General features: G+C 32.5%; 1 protein-coding gene across 2 annotated transcripts in view; it reads left to right on the top strand.

Annotated features, from left to right (window-relative positions):
- LOC143147783 (uncharacterized) overlaps nucleotides 1-17,347 on the top strand; it is a 146,392-nt gene that overhangs the window by 116,357 nt on the left and 12,688 nt on the right. For both annotated transcript variants that reach the window (XM_076313373.1, XM_076313374.1), the window contains exon 4: nucleotides 14,624-14,695. In XM_076313373.1, the coding sequence (XP_076169488.1) occupies nucleotides 14,624-14,695 (72 nt within the window). The remainder of the gene's footprint in view (nucleotides 1-14,623; nucleotides 14,696-17,347) is intronic.

Below are 17,347 nucleotides of genomic sequence, written 5' to 3'. Positions count from 1 at the left end.
AAACTAACTTATTCTAACTGCAGAGATAGAAGGAATCAATGTTCCTTCGATCTCCTCGTTTAATTCTGCCGAGCAATTACATTATGGAAAAATTAGGCAAAATTGGGAAATACGCGACACGAACCGTGGAGTTGTTCCTACTAGATCGGTCCCGTTTCCCCTCAGTGGGCCCGATTCTCAAGGAAATGCGCGACGCCGTCCACTCCGTGGAGTGCCCCGTTTCTCCCAACTCCGCGTCAGGAGCCACGCAGAGCGTGGGCCTGACTCACGGAGGATGACGAAGAGAGGGTCTTGTGGCACAAGGGCTTCCGCAGGGACCGGTGCGAACACCTGCCCCTGTGTTCACAGCATATTCTCTCTCAAAGCGGACGCACCAGAGGAGACGGCGATCGAGCGTTCGGTCCACCTCCACGGCCGGTCACTTGCTTATGCAACAAGCAGAGGTGGCCGGACTGAGATACGAGCAAGCGAGCAAAAAGAAGCTAAAGATTGGATAATTGCTCGGCAGATCACAGATATTCGTACATAGTGACCTTAAAACTAACTTAGTCTATACTTAGAATTAACAGTCCCGCGGAGGATGCAATACATCAGTCCTCTTCGTTCTTCGTTCTTCGTTTTCCGATACATCTAAGAGAATGTATCTAAGAGAAACCTAAAAGAAACCTAAAGTTATGGCATAATAGAGAATAGAAATGAATTTGGTTAGTGGAAAAAAATAAACATGTCAAAACAAGTAGAAATTAAAATCAGAGTACAAATGAAATGAATTACACAAAGAAACAATTAAAAAAAAAAAAGAAAGGATTGAGAGAGTGGTCGCCAGTACTGACCACCGCCTACCGGCGGCCAGTACCGGTTACCAGGGTGGGGGGTCCCCCTTCCATAAACCTAAAACGAAGAGATCTGTCCACCTCGGAGGCTCCAGGAAGAATGAAATTTTAAACAACCGGGGGCTCCTTATATACCCTCCCCAAGGTGACTTACCGTTACTTCCATTGTCTTTGTTCGATCTATCTATCTTTGTTCGAATATTTCAACGAATTGATGGCTTTTTAGCCATTATTTATACTAGAACATTGTTAATAATTGTTTAATCTACGGTCCTACGACGGTTGTTAATAAATATGATAAATAAACATCAAGATATTGCAAAATCTTCGAAGGCGATGGGTTCGGTGAATGTTTGTTCATTTCCGCGATTGTTATTAACATTTATGCATGTTCCCAATATTGATCGAACAATGTGCATCTTATTTATGTATTGCAATTAATTAAGAAACTTATAGAAATTGATTTTGGTCGATACTCGATGTTAAAACGTGTTTCGTAAAGTTTTTAAGTATGGAAAGTAACAATTGTTCATTAAATACATTAATTTAACATTTGTTTAATTCTTATAATTTACACAATACGCGTAGAAGTTGTGTTTTTTACATAAAAGTGCCGAAATTCAATTAATCGCTTTTTTAGATAGAAAAATCATCGCGATGAAGACTTGTGAATCGATAATCGATACCTGTAGCCTTGAAAATGTCAGTTGGATCTCAGCGAAAAATTCCTTCGCGAACAAAGAATATTTCAACGAAATGATATTTTAAGCCATTATTTTTACTAGGACATTGTTAATAATTGTCTAAAGTATGGTCCTACGACGGTTGTTAATAAATATGATAAATAAACATCGAGATATTGCGAAATCTGCGAAGACGAACGGTTTCGGTGAATGTTTGTTTATTTCCGCGATTATTGTTAACATTTACGCATGTTCCCAATATTGATCGAACAATGTGCATCTTATTTATGCATTAAATATGATTGATTCACCTACAGCAATTAATTTTGACCGAGATTCGAGGTATAAACGTGTTTCTTAATGTGTCAAAGCATGGAAAGTAACAATTGTTTATTAGATACATTAATTTAACATTTATTTCGATCTTATAATTTTCGGAATACGCGTGGAAGCTGTATTCTTTAAGTACAAGCGTCGAAATTCAATTAATCGCTTTTCTAGATAGAAAAATCATCGTGATGGACGTTTGTGAATCGATAAACATTTCCAGCCTTGACAATGTCGGTTCGATCTCAATAACAACAATTTCATCGCGAACAAAGAATACTTCAACAAAATGATACATTAAGCCATTATTTGTACTAGGATATTGTTAATAATTGTTTAAACTATGGTCCTACAATGGTTATTAATAATTAGGATAAAAAAACACGAAGATATTGTGAAATCAGCGAAGGCGAACGGTTTCAGTGAATATTCGTTCTTCCACGCCGTTGTTATTAACATTTACGTATGCTGTGAATATTAATGTTAAATATGCATCTTATTTATGCATTATAAATGATTGATTTACTGATAGAAATTAATTTTGATCCAGATTCGAGGTATAAATGTGTTTCTTAATGCTTCAAAGCATGGAAAGTAATAATTGTTTATTAGATACATTAATTTAACATTTATTTCGATCTTATAATTTTCGGAATACGCGTGGAAGCTGTATTCTTTAAGTACAAGCGTCGAAATTCAATTAATCGCTTTTCTAGATAGAAAAATCATCGTGATGGACGTTTGTGAATCGATAAACATTTCCAGCCTTGACAATGTCGGCTCGATCTCAATAACAACAATTTCATCGCGAACAAAGAATACTTCAACAAAATGATACATTAAGCCATTATTTGTACTAGGATATTGTTAATAATTGTTTAAACTATGGTCCTACAATGGTTATTAATAATTAGGATAAAAAAACACGAAGATATTGTGAAATCAGCGAAGACGAACGGTTTCAGTGAATATTCGTTCTTCCACGCCGTTGTTATTAACATTTACGTATGCTCTGAATATTAATGTTAAATATGCATCTTATTTATGCATTATAAATGATTGATTTACTGATAGAAATTAATTTTGATCCAGATTCGAGGTATAAATGTGTTTCTTAATGCTTCAAAGCATGGAAAGTAATAATTGTTTATTAGGTACATTAATTTAACATTTGTTTAATTCTTAGTATTTACACAATACGCGCGGAAGTTGTATTTTTTACTCAAAAGTGCCGAAATTCAATTAATCGCTTTTCTAGATAGAAATATTCGAAATAAAATCTAACCGATTCATTGCTTTACTCTGAACTCTTTCCTTGTAGATTATATATACATTTAAAACTATGCGGTTGATTATAAAATAAACGAAGCGCTATCGCGCCTATTGGGATTTATGAACGTAAAATAAAAGAAGCGTTATCGCGCCGCTTGGGTCTTCTCGTACCAGAGAAGTCTTCACTTTAGAGGAAGCGCGATTGCGCTGTTCGGGATTCTTCGATGGTATTTTTTCAATATCCCCTGAGACTCGAACATTTAAGCACAAAATAGAAAGCGAAGGGAGATAGGATTCCCTGTTCATCTCATCCGCCGATCTATGCATGCGCTCTCCCCTTGGAATATCTACTCTGTCGCCACCTCTGTCTCTATTGTTTCAGTGCTTCTTTTTACCACTTTGGTTGCTGAGTGATTAGTCTGCCTGATCGGTTGCTTTAAACACAAACAACGCACATTGGCAAACATCGTCTTCGTCTCAAATATGGAGGAATAAGTGACCTCGCTTTAGCAGGCAATGCAAAATAACTGTACAATGGACGCGATATTTCAACGAGGATAGAAAATAGGGTAGATACAGAGATACATCAAGAGTGAGTAAAACAGGACGAATTTAGATTTATCCGTTTTCAGTAACCAATAGTCGAAAAACAACAAAGTGCACGGGCGAAAGAAAAAAGAAAAGGTTTCGTTGATAGTGAAAAGACTAACCAAGATGGTGTATACTGACCGGTCGATATATTTGTATCTTACTACAGTCGTGTTCGTGGCCAATTATGGATATTTGTCCCCCTACGAATAATTGTTCAATTGCAAAACCTGAATTGGTAGTACCTGATGCAACCAAGTATCTCCAATTACACAAATGTTTCCTACATGTTGTCCAGCTTGTGGCTTCATCGTCGTATTATCATAACAGTACGACGCATGTTACTTTGGCAATTTAAAGAAAAGAATGAGAATTATAAACATAAAAAAATTGATCCAATTCAATTGGATGAACATCAAGATATATAATACTTGGATCTGATATAACAAGGGGATATGTTTCTGGAGATTTTTGTTTTAGATAGCAGCATCTCTTGTTTTTTTAGTCGTCTTAAGTTCTATGTTATCTGCACTTCGAGAATTTTTATTATACTTTACTACTATTCCACCGAGTATGTCAATAAATGATGATGGACAGCTGTTAGTTGTCAGCAAGACCACAAACGTGCTATTGAGTAGTTGTTCTTGAGATTTCAAAACGATACGATGTTTTATTCCTTGTTCACTAATTTATGCATCCGAAAATATTACGCCGTGACCGAAGTAACGCGTGTCGTACGGTTACAGTATTTCGGAACCCCTATTTTTTCCACAGAAATGTAATTTTATGTTGTAAAATCGCTCCTGGAAACATTGCATCTTCCAGGTGTCCGGTTATAGATTTTTGATCTGCATTTCCCTCTCAACAGTGAAAATAAAAAGATAAATTTCTTTCTTAATAACACAATTTGAATAATTTTTTAGTCCTTTTTTTATAATACTACACAACAACCTACTTTGTAATACTGCGTACGTAGATCGTTGAAACATGCCCTAAAGCTTATTTCCCGAAGAAAAATTACTATGACTACAATTTACCGTTCTTCTGGCATTAGTCTTGCGCTGAAATGTGTCGCGCCGGAGAATATCGGGAGAAAGAAATTGAGAAAAATGTTTTACATTTTCGTCGTTATTGCATTACTTTCCCCCCTCTCTTCATATATTAGATATCGTTCTTGTAGCCCCGGTTACGTGCCACTGGATGAAACTCAATGTATCCGTCAGAGTGATCGGAATTCAGGAGACGTAATTCTTTAGATAACATTTTTATAATGTTCAGAGTGTACCGTACAATGTAGGTGTAACTTTAGAGACGATGTCAGCATACAAAGACGACGAAAATAAATACTTGTAAATGTTCGTCCCGATCTATCCTCGAGCTGCTTTTCTATCCCTATTTCCTGAACAGAATTCCTCCTTTTTGAAACAGTATCTTTTGCAAACATTTTTATGAAATATTCGCTGCTACAAGCTTGTAATATGTATACAATTCTGTCGTTTTTAAAATTCGAATCGATAGAGAGTAGGTGTGTGCATCAGGTTAAATTGTTCGAAACGGTTGAAAATGAAATAGACCATCTTGAACGATTATTTTTTCGTATATTTACTGAAACATCGCTAATTAAATTAATTTTTTCTGGAGAGTGTTCATAATGCGTTCAGTTTTTTAATCCTGTTTCATTGTACAAGTTGGTACAATGTTCCGTTGCAAATAAACCATAGAATAAAACCGGCAATCAAACTATGAATAATTCTAGAATATTATAGAGTGAGTTGGTAAGAATTTTTAAGAGAATCATTGGAGTTGTTCCATTTTGTTCGTTTTGTTTCTACACTAATGAAGTGTTATTACTGAAATTTACCTAACAACGTTTAAATTTATGCGGGATAATACAAAATTGGCTTTCATGTATCCCTAAACGAAATTTCGTTTGAGTGGAGCTACAATTTGCTGTGCTTTGCTTTATACTATTAGTTAGTAGTTATGTATTTACTTAATGTTATTGGTTAGTCGTATGCGCCACTTTCTAAAAGTAAAGTACGTTAAAGGGGTGCTTTTACACAACTAAAGTAATTACAAGACTGCCAGAATAGTGTTGTCGATTAATTTATTCGTCCGTTCCTGTACAATTCGTGTGGAGTATCCACGTCAACATTTAACAATTCATTATCGTTCCAAACATTTTGTAAAGATAGAATCTTATGGTATGAAAATAGGAGAATATAATGGACGACTAATTACTTATCAATTCAGATTATGGAGTTTCTTTTTATTTAAAACTTTTTAAAGTTAATGTGAAAATATTTTTGGAGTTGTTTCTTGCAACCATTAGTTTTAATATGTGATACATCATTCAATCTATAAGATATTCTAACTGACATTTTTTGAATCATGTCTACCGTGTCTTAACTTTAATGGTATATTCATAGATGCAGGACTATTCCCTATAATTTTTATTGTTCTAGAATCCACTGTGCAGAACCTCTCCGAAAGTTGTCAATTATAACACGAATGCATTAATCGACCTTTGTTTTAAATTTTTTAACGGACAATTATTTGAAAAAATATCTAATCTATTTACAACAGAAAACACAAGTTTGTTACTAAACATAACTAGCATAACAACGATGTCATTAATTTTTGCATTATTCTACGACAACATCATTTTGTACTATACAACAGAAATGACTTTTAGCTCGAATCAATATTATAGGTTGTTCAATAATTCGTCCGACAAAACTTATTAAACAGTACTACATTGAACAGTACTGTTTTTGAATTCTGTAGTGTAATGATATTATTTAGTTACGTAAGTTATTTATCTTCTGCACTAAAAATGTTTATTCACACTTTCTTTTGATTATAAAAGGATACATTGTAAGAGGATACTCCCCCCTTCCCAAATCATGTCCTCTCACTTTGGAAAACACTGCTTTAATGACTCAAAGTAAGTAACAACAATCTAATAGAACAGAAGGCTGATTATCCAACATTTAATTACCTAAGATCGTTATTAACGATTCTAGTTGTAAGTCCAACTTCGTTGTTCGTTAAAAAATCACTATACAAAAAATAGAATCGACCGAACTAGACGATAAATTGAATTGATCGTTCGATGTACTGCTTTTAATAACAAGTGTGATGTAAATAAATAATTTTAGGCAGTGCATCTATTATATAATAGATCTATCGGCAATTTGCTTTAACGAAGAAACTTCATTATCTTCTATTAAACGAATTTCATTACCTTATTACCAAATACAGGAGAACCACTGGGAAAAGTCAATACAGAATTACGATTCTAAATGTACTTACTGGTGTGCGTTCGGTAACTCGCAAATTCACGGATCTGCCGCGACACTGCAGATTGCATTCCGCTGGTCTCTATGGAAATGCGTGTTTTGCATGCATACCGTGCACCATGAAATATGATCGAGGAGCAAGTTGCAGATTAAGAGGGACACGCATGTTGATTAAAAATTGAAAGAAAATTTAATTTTACGAGACGTCCGTATGTTGTATCTCTTCTTTCAGCTTTGTAAAAATATTCAACTCATTCAGGTTATTATTTTATTTTATGTCATGAGACGTATCGAAGCGCGTTAAAATTCGTCACGCTCCATCGGTGTATTTTTGATCATTTTATTGTTTGTAACATCAGTGTCATTTTTTTTTTAAATCATTATGTAAAATAACAAAGATTAATATCTTATGCTAATTTTTATTAAGATAATAATAAAATGATATGCAAACCTAATCAACAGATTGATATTTTATGCTAATTTTTATTAAGATAATAGCAATATGATATGCAAACCTAATTAACATAGATTAAATCTTTTTTAGAATTTTTTTTATAGTATGATCAATTTAATATCAGTATTCTACTTTAATCGTTCTAGCAAGGAGAATTTATGACCTTTAGATCACTGATTTAATTGAGATTTTTAGCATTGATAGATTTTGTTAACTCATTTACAAATATGTACTAGTTGGATACTTTTTGAAGAATAGTTGAATTGACAGTAGGCAATAAATGTTTCCATGATGTGTATGGAATTCTTTTTGTTCTTTTTTCTTTTCTCCGAATCGATAGAAATATATTTTCTTGAAAATATTTTTATTTATCATTATTTTTAAAATGTATGTAATATACAAACAATTGCGTATGAAAAAATGTCTTTATTTACTATCCATCCAAATATAAAAATGGTACTTATCTTTACGTACAAGAATAGTATTTTTCATAAAAACAAACAAACCATAACATAAAAAATCATTCGATACAATGTAGATCCATTATACAACAATTTGTTTTTTAATATTTCGACGGAAAAGCAGACTTCATTTATGTTTCTCTTTCCATGCAAACCTCCAAAACAAACCATGTAAAATCTAGAATTGACTTAGAAATTAAAACACTTAATTGGTAGTGTATAGAGGAATGAATTTTATAAGATAATTGCAGTTCAAAGTATTTTGTATATGTAAATGAAAAAGAGGTAAACAAAAACAAAAAAAATTACAAACACAAGGAAATAAAACTCTGACTACGGACTTATGTTGCATACATAAACTATATCGCAAATCACTTGAATCTTGTCAGTTAGTTGCGGATTTTATTTTTCTCAACAAATTTTAAATTGTCTAATAATTTGTCCCCAGTTCCAAACATTAGTCAACATTTATGCTCTGTCACGATCTTTTAAGCTCATCCACTTGTTTTTACCCACGTTATTCAAATCTCGGTTTATCCAGTCCTATTAATCGCATCACTGACATAACTAACAAATATTGTTTAATTATCGACTTCTACGGCATATCAATATCAACATTTCAATATCAATTGCATAAAATATTATAATGTCTGCATTGTTCAAAATTATCTATTCTAATGTTTATAAATATATAAATAAACTTGTAGCGTTTACCGATCGCACGTATCGAAACGAGAAAACACAAATCCTATAGTAATAGAGAACAGTCTCCTTTTTCTGTAGTCTAAAACGCATTTGTGACGGAAAGTTCGCAACTTTTTGTGTCCAACTGCATACCACATTGCACGTGTACATTTGAAAAATTGCAGAAAAACAGAGTTGAAAATTCCTCGAAGTATCAGAATGCACGCAATTATAGAGGTAATTAATCTAACAGGAAGATTTTTCTGAAGTTTCATTGGATTTTGTAACCTTGATCCATACGTTTTTTCAAACAATTTTCTTCATTTTAAAACAATCATGGTGATGAAACTTTTTAGATTTCCCAATGAAACGTATAGTACTTTCTTATTAAAACGTCGCGGTTTTTCTTCTATAAAAAGTACCAAATAATTCTTATCACTGTTTATAGCTCTCAAACGACTATTGACTTCATCCGCTACCAACTATAGATTTAAAATCCTGGTCAAACCTCCAAACAGTGTCATGTATTGACGTGATAGGTAATGACGATTAAAAATTTGGACTATTATCTTTTTATCTTCATAAGATAAAAAGGTGGATTGGCGAGAGTCTCTCGATAAAAATAATATCAAATATGATTGGATTAAAACTATTTTGAATGATATGCAACTGAACATTTTTTCAGAAGAGATTCGCATAACGCAGCGCTTACCAAGATTTTTAGAATTCTCCCACACCACTTAAACGCGACAGTAACACGTAGCATCTCACAAAAGAACACAGTATTTTTCATAAATCAGAATATCTCGAAAACGAAGACCATTTTGAAAAAACCCATTAGAGTTTTTTGATACTAGGTATGAACTATAACTTGCACCTACCACCGTCTCAAAAGTCACTACCGTAAGGTCCCCTTGTAAGACGGTTGAACTTTTCTCAACGAGACCGAGACGGGACGATCAGTCATGACAAAATCACCGATAAATCAAGAAAACGTTCCTCACACTGAGTAAAAATAAATCGAAATTTACGATAAACACGTGGTGGTGATTCAATCTTCTTCTCAACTCGATTACACTCCGTTAAGGAGGCACACCATCCTGCAGAGTCAAAAAAGTCGAATTTCTTTTTTCTTATCTTCTTAAAGTTTGAAGCGTGTCGAATGTTATGTCAAAGAGATACTAGGTTGTTCAACAACGTTTGTTGTTTTTGCATTGTAAAAAAATACTACGACACTTCAGCTTTGAACAACGGTAAATATACGAACGAGTCGACAGATTTACATGAAACTTCACGCATGTTCATCAAATAGTAGTACGGTCTTTAGAAAAATAAAACGACGAACCTAATAGCTCCGTTTCTTATCGAACGACAAAACTTATCGAGCAACCTATTATTTTGAAATTTAAACATTTAGAAAAGCGGCAGCGATGAATAATTGAATGATTGGAAGTGCAGTCATCAGAACGACACAACGCGCAACACTCTGGTTTTTTCAACCGAAGCAACTCTGTCGCTCAACGTAACGTATAAGTGAAACTAATTTAAAAAACAGTCATATTTGTAATCTCGTTTTTATCAGAAAAATCTCGCACATTCACCGATAACATTTTCACGAAGTACAATGCAAAATATAAAGCTTTTTAGATTGCATTAGTAACCGTCCAACCAACACACGTGCAGAATCGCTTTAAAAGTCGATGACCGAGCGTCTGTAATACGAGACTAGCTCGTTATTGCGCTCACTCTTGGTGTATCTTGTTCACTGTTCTCGTCGTACGATTTACACGTGACTGGGTTTCAGCTTAAGTCAGAGATCGATTCCAGGAACAAATTCACTATCCATTCTCCTTAAAACGTTTCGAACGAACTTCAATGTATACATTTAACGCGGAATCACTATAATAGGTTCAATAAGTTTTCTCTTGCGACAAGACTTATCGAGCAACCTAGTACTGTGCCGTTCAATAAGTTTTGTCGTTCGATGAAACTTCTCGAGCAACCTAGTACTATACTGTTCAACCTGGTATATGCTTTTCTCAAGATTGGCTGAACCATTTCTTTGCATCTTTTATATTTTCAATTTCAGGTGAAATATCTTACAATGTATTCATTTTTCGTTCATCTTCCCTTAGTATTTTTCTTCGCATAGCGACAAGAAGGATCGATTGACCGAAAAATGTATACGGTTATGCAACGATGTAAAAAAGTGTATCTCTTCCATTTGTCGTGCTATTTTCTACCGCCGTGTGTAACGCTTGAGCGTTGGTTTCAGTTTTAAATCTGTATAAAATCGGCTGACGCGGCTCTTAAATTTTACGAAATTTCTCGTGCAAAACGTGTATCTGTTGTGTTTCGCTGTACCATACTCTACTGAAATAAACGACGCGCGATACATACCAAAAGGTGTAAAGCATTGCAACGTAGTTTTATATCCTAACTGGTTTGGACGAACGACGAAAATCACGGGGCTGCAAATAATTCACAGAATAGACTTATTTGCGAGTTTCGTGGTGCGTTTTAGAAGTAACGGTGAAACGGAATTAGCAACATACAGGATGTTACATTATTCAACCGTCTTATTACATTTAAATGCTCCAACGATTTCGTTGTAACTTACTTCTTTAATTGTAACGTATACCATTGGTAATATATACAGAAATAATAAGTCAATACTCAATTTCTGACATTATGACACAATTTTTTATTCGCATTTCTTACTTGCGAATAAAAATGTATGAATTGAAACATTTACCTTTTATCATTTATTTTGCATTATTTATTATCGATCCTCCTTTGCATGAGAGTTATGTCGCGCCGATAACCGGTACAGGCCTATATGAGAACGCGAATACCTGATCGATGGAACTCAACAATTTAGTAATTTGAAAATCGATAATAAAAAAACCTATTACTAGTACATTATCGGGATTGCTACAAGTTTGAGACGACAAATTGTTATTAATAATAAGATAGTATGGAAAATTCAACCTTCTAGTTCTAAAGATACAAGCAATTTAAAATTTAATTCACACCCTAAGATTGATATGACTTTCATAAAAGTATGTAAAAACGTACATTCGAGGTCGATCCAGAACTTGTTCTCGAAACTGATCGAACTCAAACGAGTCTCTCGGAGAGGATAGTGAATGTGATCAACAAAAAGAAATGTTGCACGTCTATCGGTGTGGTAACTACTAATATAGTATAAAATTTGGTATATTTTTCATTATATGTTCATAAAAGAATTATCAATTCATTGCCGAGGTTTTCTCGATAAATCTGATTTCAAACTTGACCTTATGCAAAAACGTGTTTACATAGTTGCGGAATTGAGAAGCGTTCCCTTATAACATATGAAAAACAATTTGAATAGGGCCACATTTGCATTCATTTTTAACAAGAAAACTTTACTGATTCAATAACACTGTCATAAAACTATAATGAAAAGAAATAAAAATTTTACGTTTCATTAAAAGATACAATGTACGACAAACAACGTTCTTAGTGGCGAATCAGCTTTAATTTTCAGTTCTCTCTCATTGAAGAAACATAAACAATGGTGGGGCTATTTGAAAAAAAAGTTATGAAAAGTAACGTCAAGATAAATAAAAGATACTTCGAGTTGAATATATATTGAACGAATCGATAAAAAATTATAAATCAATTTTTTAGTAATGTACCGATATTTCCCATTAAAGTGTCATAAATGAATTGATGTTGAAACAATAAAGTTCTCTTCGATCAATTTTTATGAATTAAAATTTTAACATGTTTTGCGATACTTCCACACCACTAAAGAATAACTTTTCTCCCAGTTAAACTCTACTATAAAATTGCAGCAAATCGATGCAATTAAATTTTTTTCAATTCTAAACTGTCAATGAATGGAGTAGTCGCGTACCACAATTAAATGTGTATACAAATGTTCGAGAATGACATTTAAAACTAACTTTTGGAAGACAGAATCAATTTGTCATGAATAATTTATAAAGCTGAAATAACAATAAAAGATCAAGGTTTATCCAATCTCTGGTTCCTTATGCAAAATGTCTCCAAATACTTGATCTTTTTAAAAGTAAATTTGATCAATTTAAAATAGTTTCCGAAGTATACCCAGTCATAGATTAAAATGGGACAACCTGTATATATTTATAAATTGTGTACTCTAGCATTCGTGCAGTTTACTCTAGCATTCATACTTTGATAAGAAAACGATGTAAAGCAATTTCTTTAGAAAATACTTGTTGACAAAGAAACACTTTTCTTGTATCCATTAAAACTTCTCATTGGAATTTATTCACGAAGCATCGTTTTGTTATTTTCCGTTGAAAAGGATTTCTAGGTGAGTTTTCAACAAAGCTTTCGCGACGTAAGAAGTTCGACCTCGTCGTTAGCTCCGAATTTTCTTTCAACGATTTAATCTACTCGAGCATCCGAGTTTCAAGCAATGTTTCATCAACGAGCTAAGTCCTGAATCTCTCAAGACTCTTGGAAAATTTCGTTCCTTCGAGTGTAAGAAATTTAATAATAACATGTTCCTTAATGTGGTTATCTAAAAAAGGAACTTTACCAATAATTATTGTAATTAATACTGGCCAAGAATAGGTAAATCTGCTATAAAATATTAAATACGTTAAAAAAAGAAATACTAAAAATAAAAAAGGAAAATTCGTTTTCATCAAAATCCCAATTTCAATTTATATTAACCCTTATCATATCAAAGTGGAGTTTCTCGATGATCTAATATGCTCTTTTGGTGCCATTCTATAACTGCTGGAAATACGTTGCTTGCAATTTTTCGATATATTTTATTACTAATCCCGATTGATAGGGATAGGAAAAGAGAGAAATCAACTAAAATGATTTTTGCAATAAAATTGAAAACATCCAGAAAAATCTCTACGATCTTCATATATCATGTTTTCACATGTCAGTTTCTTTCATTTTGCTTCTCTCAGTAACTGATGAGTTGAAAGTGTATCGAAATAAATTAATAGCACAGAATGCACAACGCACATTTACGTCCGAATGAATGAAAATGAGTAATTTAACTGTAATCGTGAACGTTTTGAATTGTTGCAAATAGATAATAGAGCGCTGAAAGTGGGCCATTTTAAATTATGAATGGCAAATGTTTGAGTTACGGTAAAATGTTTTTACCATGTGCTTTCGAAGGAGTAAGTAATTTTCCAACAGCTTTCTCTTATTCAATTATATAAATGACAAAATAAGAAGAAGAAAAAGAATTGTAAGACTCACGCGATAAACATTTTTTGCAGTTTAAAATCATGATTTTTAATAATATCCTTGTCACATTTAATAGGATCAATATTAAAATAAAAATACCATAATAAAGAACCCTTGGTAAAGAACTTTAATTATCTCACCTTGATATGCTAAAGGTTAAATAAATTTTCTGTAAAAATCCTATCTACTAGAAAACATAATATATCTACATAAGAAAATATTCAATTTAAAAAAATATTTTCCAACTTTTTGTTGAAAAGTAATTCGTAAAGCAAGCAGTAACCTCGTATTAACTGTTTAGTATGTTATTTTCAATTCTTATATAATGTACATATTCTAAACGTAGCTGATCTCCACTATTCTGCAAACAAGGTTCTTAAAATAGATGCCATTTTTTAATTTATATTCAACAAGAAATTAACAGATAGATCTTATGTAACAACTTAATATTTAAAGTAAAATATATTGTTGTTTATTCAAACATTTTTTAAATTCATTTCGTAGAACATGTTTAAAATTAATTAGTTTCAACGTTTTCAATCCAATATTAGTTATCTTTCAAAAACAAATGACTAATATTATGTTTGAAGAATATACAAAATAAAAGTGTGTAATAACGCAATAGAATTAACATATTTACATCAAATACAAAAATTGTGGAAACGATATAATCGTAACTAGCGCTTAATAGTTAAGTTAGCATTTTAAGATACTAAAACAAATTAATTGTAGAAACATTAAATGAGAATTTTTTGTGATTCTATTTCAGAGCAGCATCTGGTTTGATCTTTTTCCTGGAGATTACATGGGCCATCACCCTATTCGTGCAGATTTGTGTCAGGTACACGTATTTAATTCAATAAAGTGTATTTGTTTCATTTTTAGTACGTGTGTGAATTGTTGCTAGTTTTAAAAGTTTTCGGGCCTTTTAATTTTTGCATCGTATCTAAAGAAATCGTACCTTGTTAAAAATCCTTACTTTCAGTTTATAATTTTAGAGCGAATGAACTTTTCTGTAAAATCACAGGCGTGTTTGCGAAAGTTTTGTTACCGTGTTGAGAAATTATATATTTATTTATTTATTGTATTTAGGATATCCACCTGTTATAATATCAGTACAATTCATGTGTACCTAAAATAATTACTTGAGTAAAGACTTCCCTGATTCGTACGATTTACGTAATACTTATTGGTAATAAAAGTTTATGAAAAGAAAATAAGGTAACAATTATAATAAACATTCTTTTACCTACTATCTAAATATAATTTTAAACATTATAAACACAGCCCGTTTAGTCAGCATGAATCATCTAATCGTTTAGAAACGACGATCTAAGTTTCAGATTTTTGTAGATACATAAAGTAGAAGAGATTTTGATCATAGTTACGCAACTTGTCGGGAAATTCGATATTTGTTAAATAATAATTTAAATAATAATAGTACTATAAAATACTACCATCCGAAAAATGTATCTGATCAAACAGTCATATGGACACTAGTGGTATCTCCAAGAACAAGTATTTATTACACTTAAGTACATTTAACGTCCTAATAAATCAATATATGAAGCTATAACTAGATCACATGGCTCTGTTAACGGTTCCTTAAAATTATTTTCAATAAAAGTTTCAACTATTGCGTGTTGCACATCTCCCAATAGTTGAACTGATTGACTATCTCAAATATTCAAAAAGTTCAGTTTCCTTATTGTTTTCATGCAGTGCACCAATTGTACTTCGGTAAATTATTGTATAAGAAGAACCATCTAGAGCTAAGAATTTACCATAACATATTTTTGGGGAGGCAACTTTCATCCATATTCAATAGTTTACTCTAAGTCTATTATATAATTTGGAGTAGATCTCGACAATACCAGAAGTATCTAAAAAAAGTACGTCTTGAATTTAATAATATCATCAAAATGATTTAGGCTCCTTATTTCTGATCTGTAATGAAATGTTCATAGCATTACAGAAAAATATTAGGAAACGTGTAGAAAAGTATTCATAACGCAATGGAGGAAATGTTTGAGTACTTGTAATATTCTAATAGTAATGAAATACCTCTTAAGGTATTGAGTAATGTAATACCTTTTATATGCAGAATGACCTAAAAAACTAATTTATGGAAAAGAAATTAAATGGTTACAATTTCAAAAAAACCTTTTGCAAATTTACTAATACAGTTGAAAGAAGAATCGTATCATAGAATAATAAAGGTTATAGTTCCATAGAAAATTTTTCTCTCCAATTTTTCTTATCATCGTTCAGAACAGTGCCGCTATATAGCCCGGATCAATTACCAGAATCACCCTATGTATAGATCAGTGGTCACTAATTGGTCGCTCGCTGCAATAAGTTAATCGCTCGATTTAAATTAAAGCGGTCGAAAAAAGAATTGAGTTTATTGTTCAATTTCATTTCCTTTTATAGACTATAATTTTGAGAATAATTAGCTGTATCGAGTAACATTTTCAATATGGTCCATCGACAGAAACGGAACTGATAGTTTTTAAAAATGACTTTACATACAGAGGTATTGTTACGGGAACTATATCTTCTGAAATCAACATTTGGGTTTCTATCCGTAAAGATATACACATATTTTGTTCCTGTTTGTATTATAATACATGTGAAATTATTTTTCTGCTTTATCTGTACAAGTTATTTTTAAGTACAAAAATAGTGAAAAACAAATACAGAAACCGGTTTACAGATAACTCCCTCGACAAATCAAGAATTATTAACTATTTACATATTCATCGAACTTGGTAAAATTATAGATAAAAGCGAAAGTATTAGTTTTCTCGCTAAATAATCTTTCTTAAATATATATACATTATAAAAGTACAGTTCTTTTATCTCAAAATAATTCAGCCCATTTTTTTTATTTCTTCATATTCATATAATTCGACATTTACTACATTGACGGTACATATTTACGCATCTATACATACGTGCCAATTGTAAGATTTCAATAATTAGCTTACCGAAAATTATAAGATTTATTTAGTAACTCCTATACTTTTCAAGTTTGATGATGTTTACTGTGCAAACATTCTATTCCATATCATCCTAAAGCTATTCCCAATGCTTGCCTTCCTGGCATAACAAACACTTGATGTATCTTGAAACAGTTTTCTCAAAGGATTACATGTACTGCTATCTCGCATTCTTTCGCATACTTGCATCCCCCTCACCCCTCCTCTATCTAGACTCGGTTGGAACGATTCTCATTGATTTTTCGAGTGACAGAGGAAAGTCCAATAACATCAGCGAAGAAACGAAATCGTCGAAAAAGGTAAGCTGACTGGTTAGAAATTGGGGTTCGAAAATATCGAAGAAAAAGCATGATGAAAATTAGTGTGGTAATTACCGATCCTCCGGAATTTGGCCTAGTTTCCCGTCCGTTCGTCCATAAGTTTGGTTAGCACATACAGAACGGATTTGACGGATAAAGGGAACGAAAGGAAAAAAATGCAAGAACGTGATA

The sequence above is a fragment of the Ptiloglossa arizonensis genome, chromosome 6 (genome assembly GCF_051014685.1).
Source record: "Ptiloglossa arizonensis isolate GNS036 chromosome 6, iyPtiAriz1_principal, whole genome shotgun sequence".
NCBI classification, from domain to species: domain Eukaryota; kingdom Metazoa; phylum Arthropoda; class Insecta; order Hymenoptera; family Colletidae; genus Ptiloglossa; species Ptiloglossa arizonensis.
The sequence above is the reverse complement of the archived record's forward strand: the minus strand, read 5'-3'. Positions and strand labels throughout refer to the sequence as shown.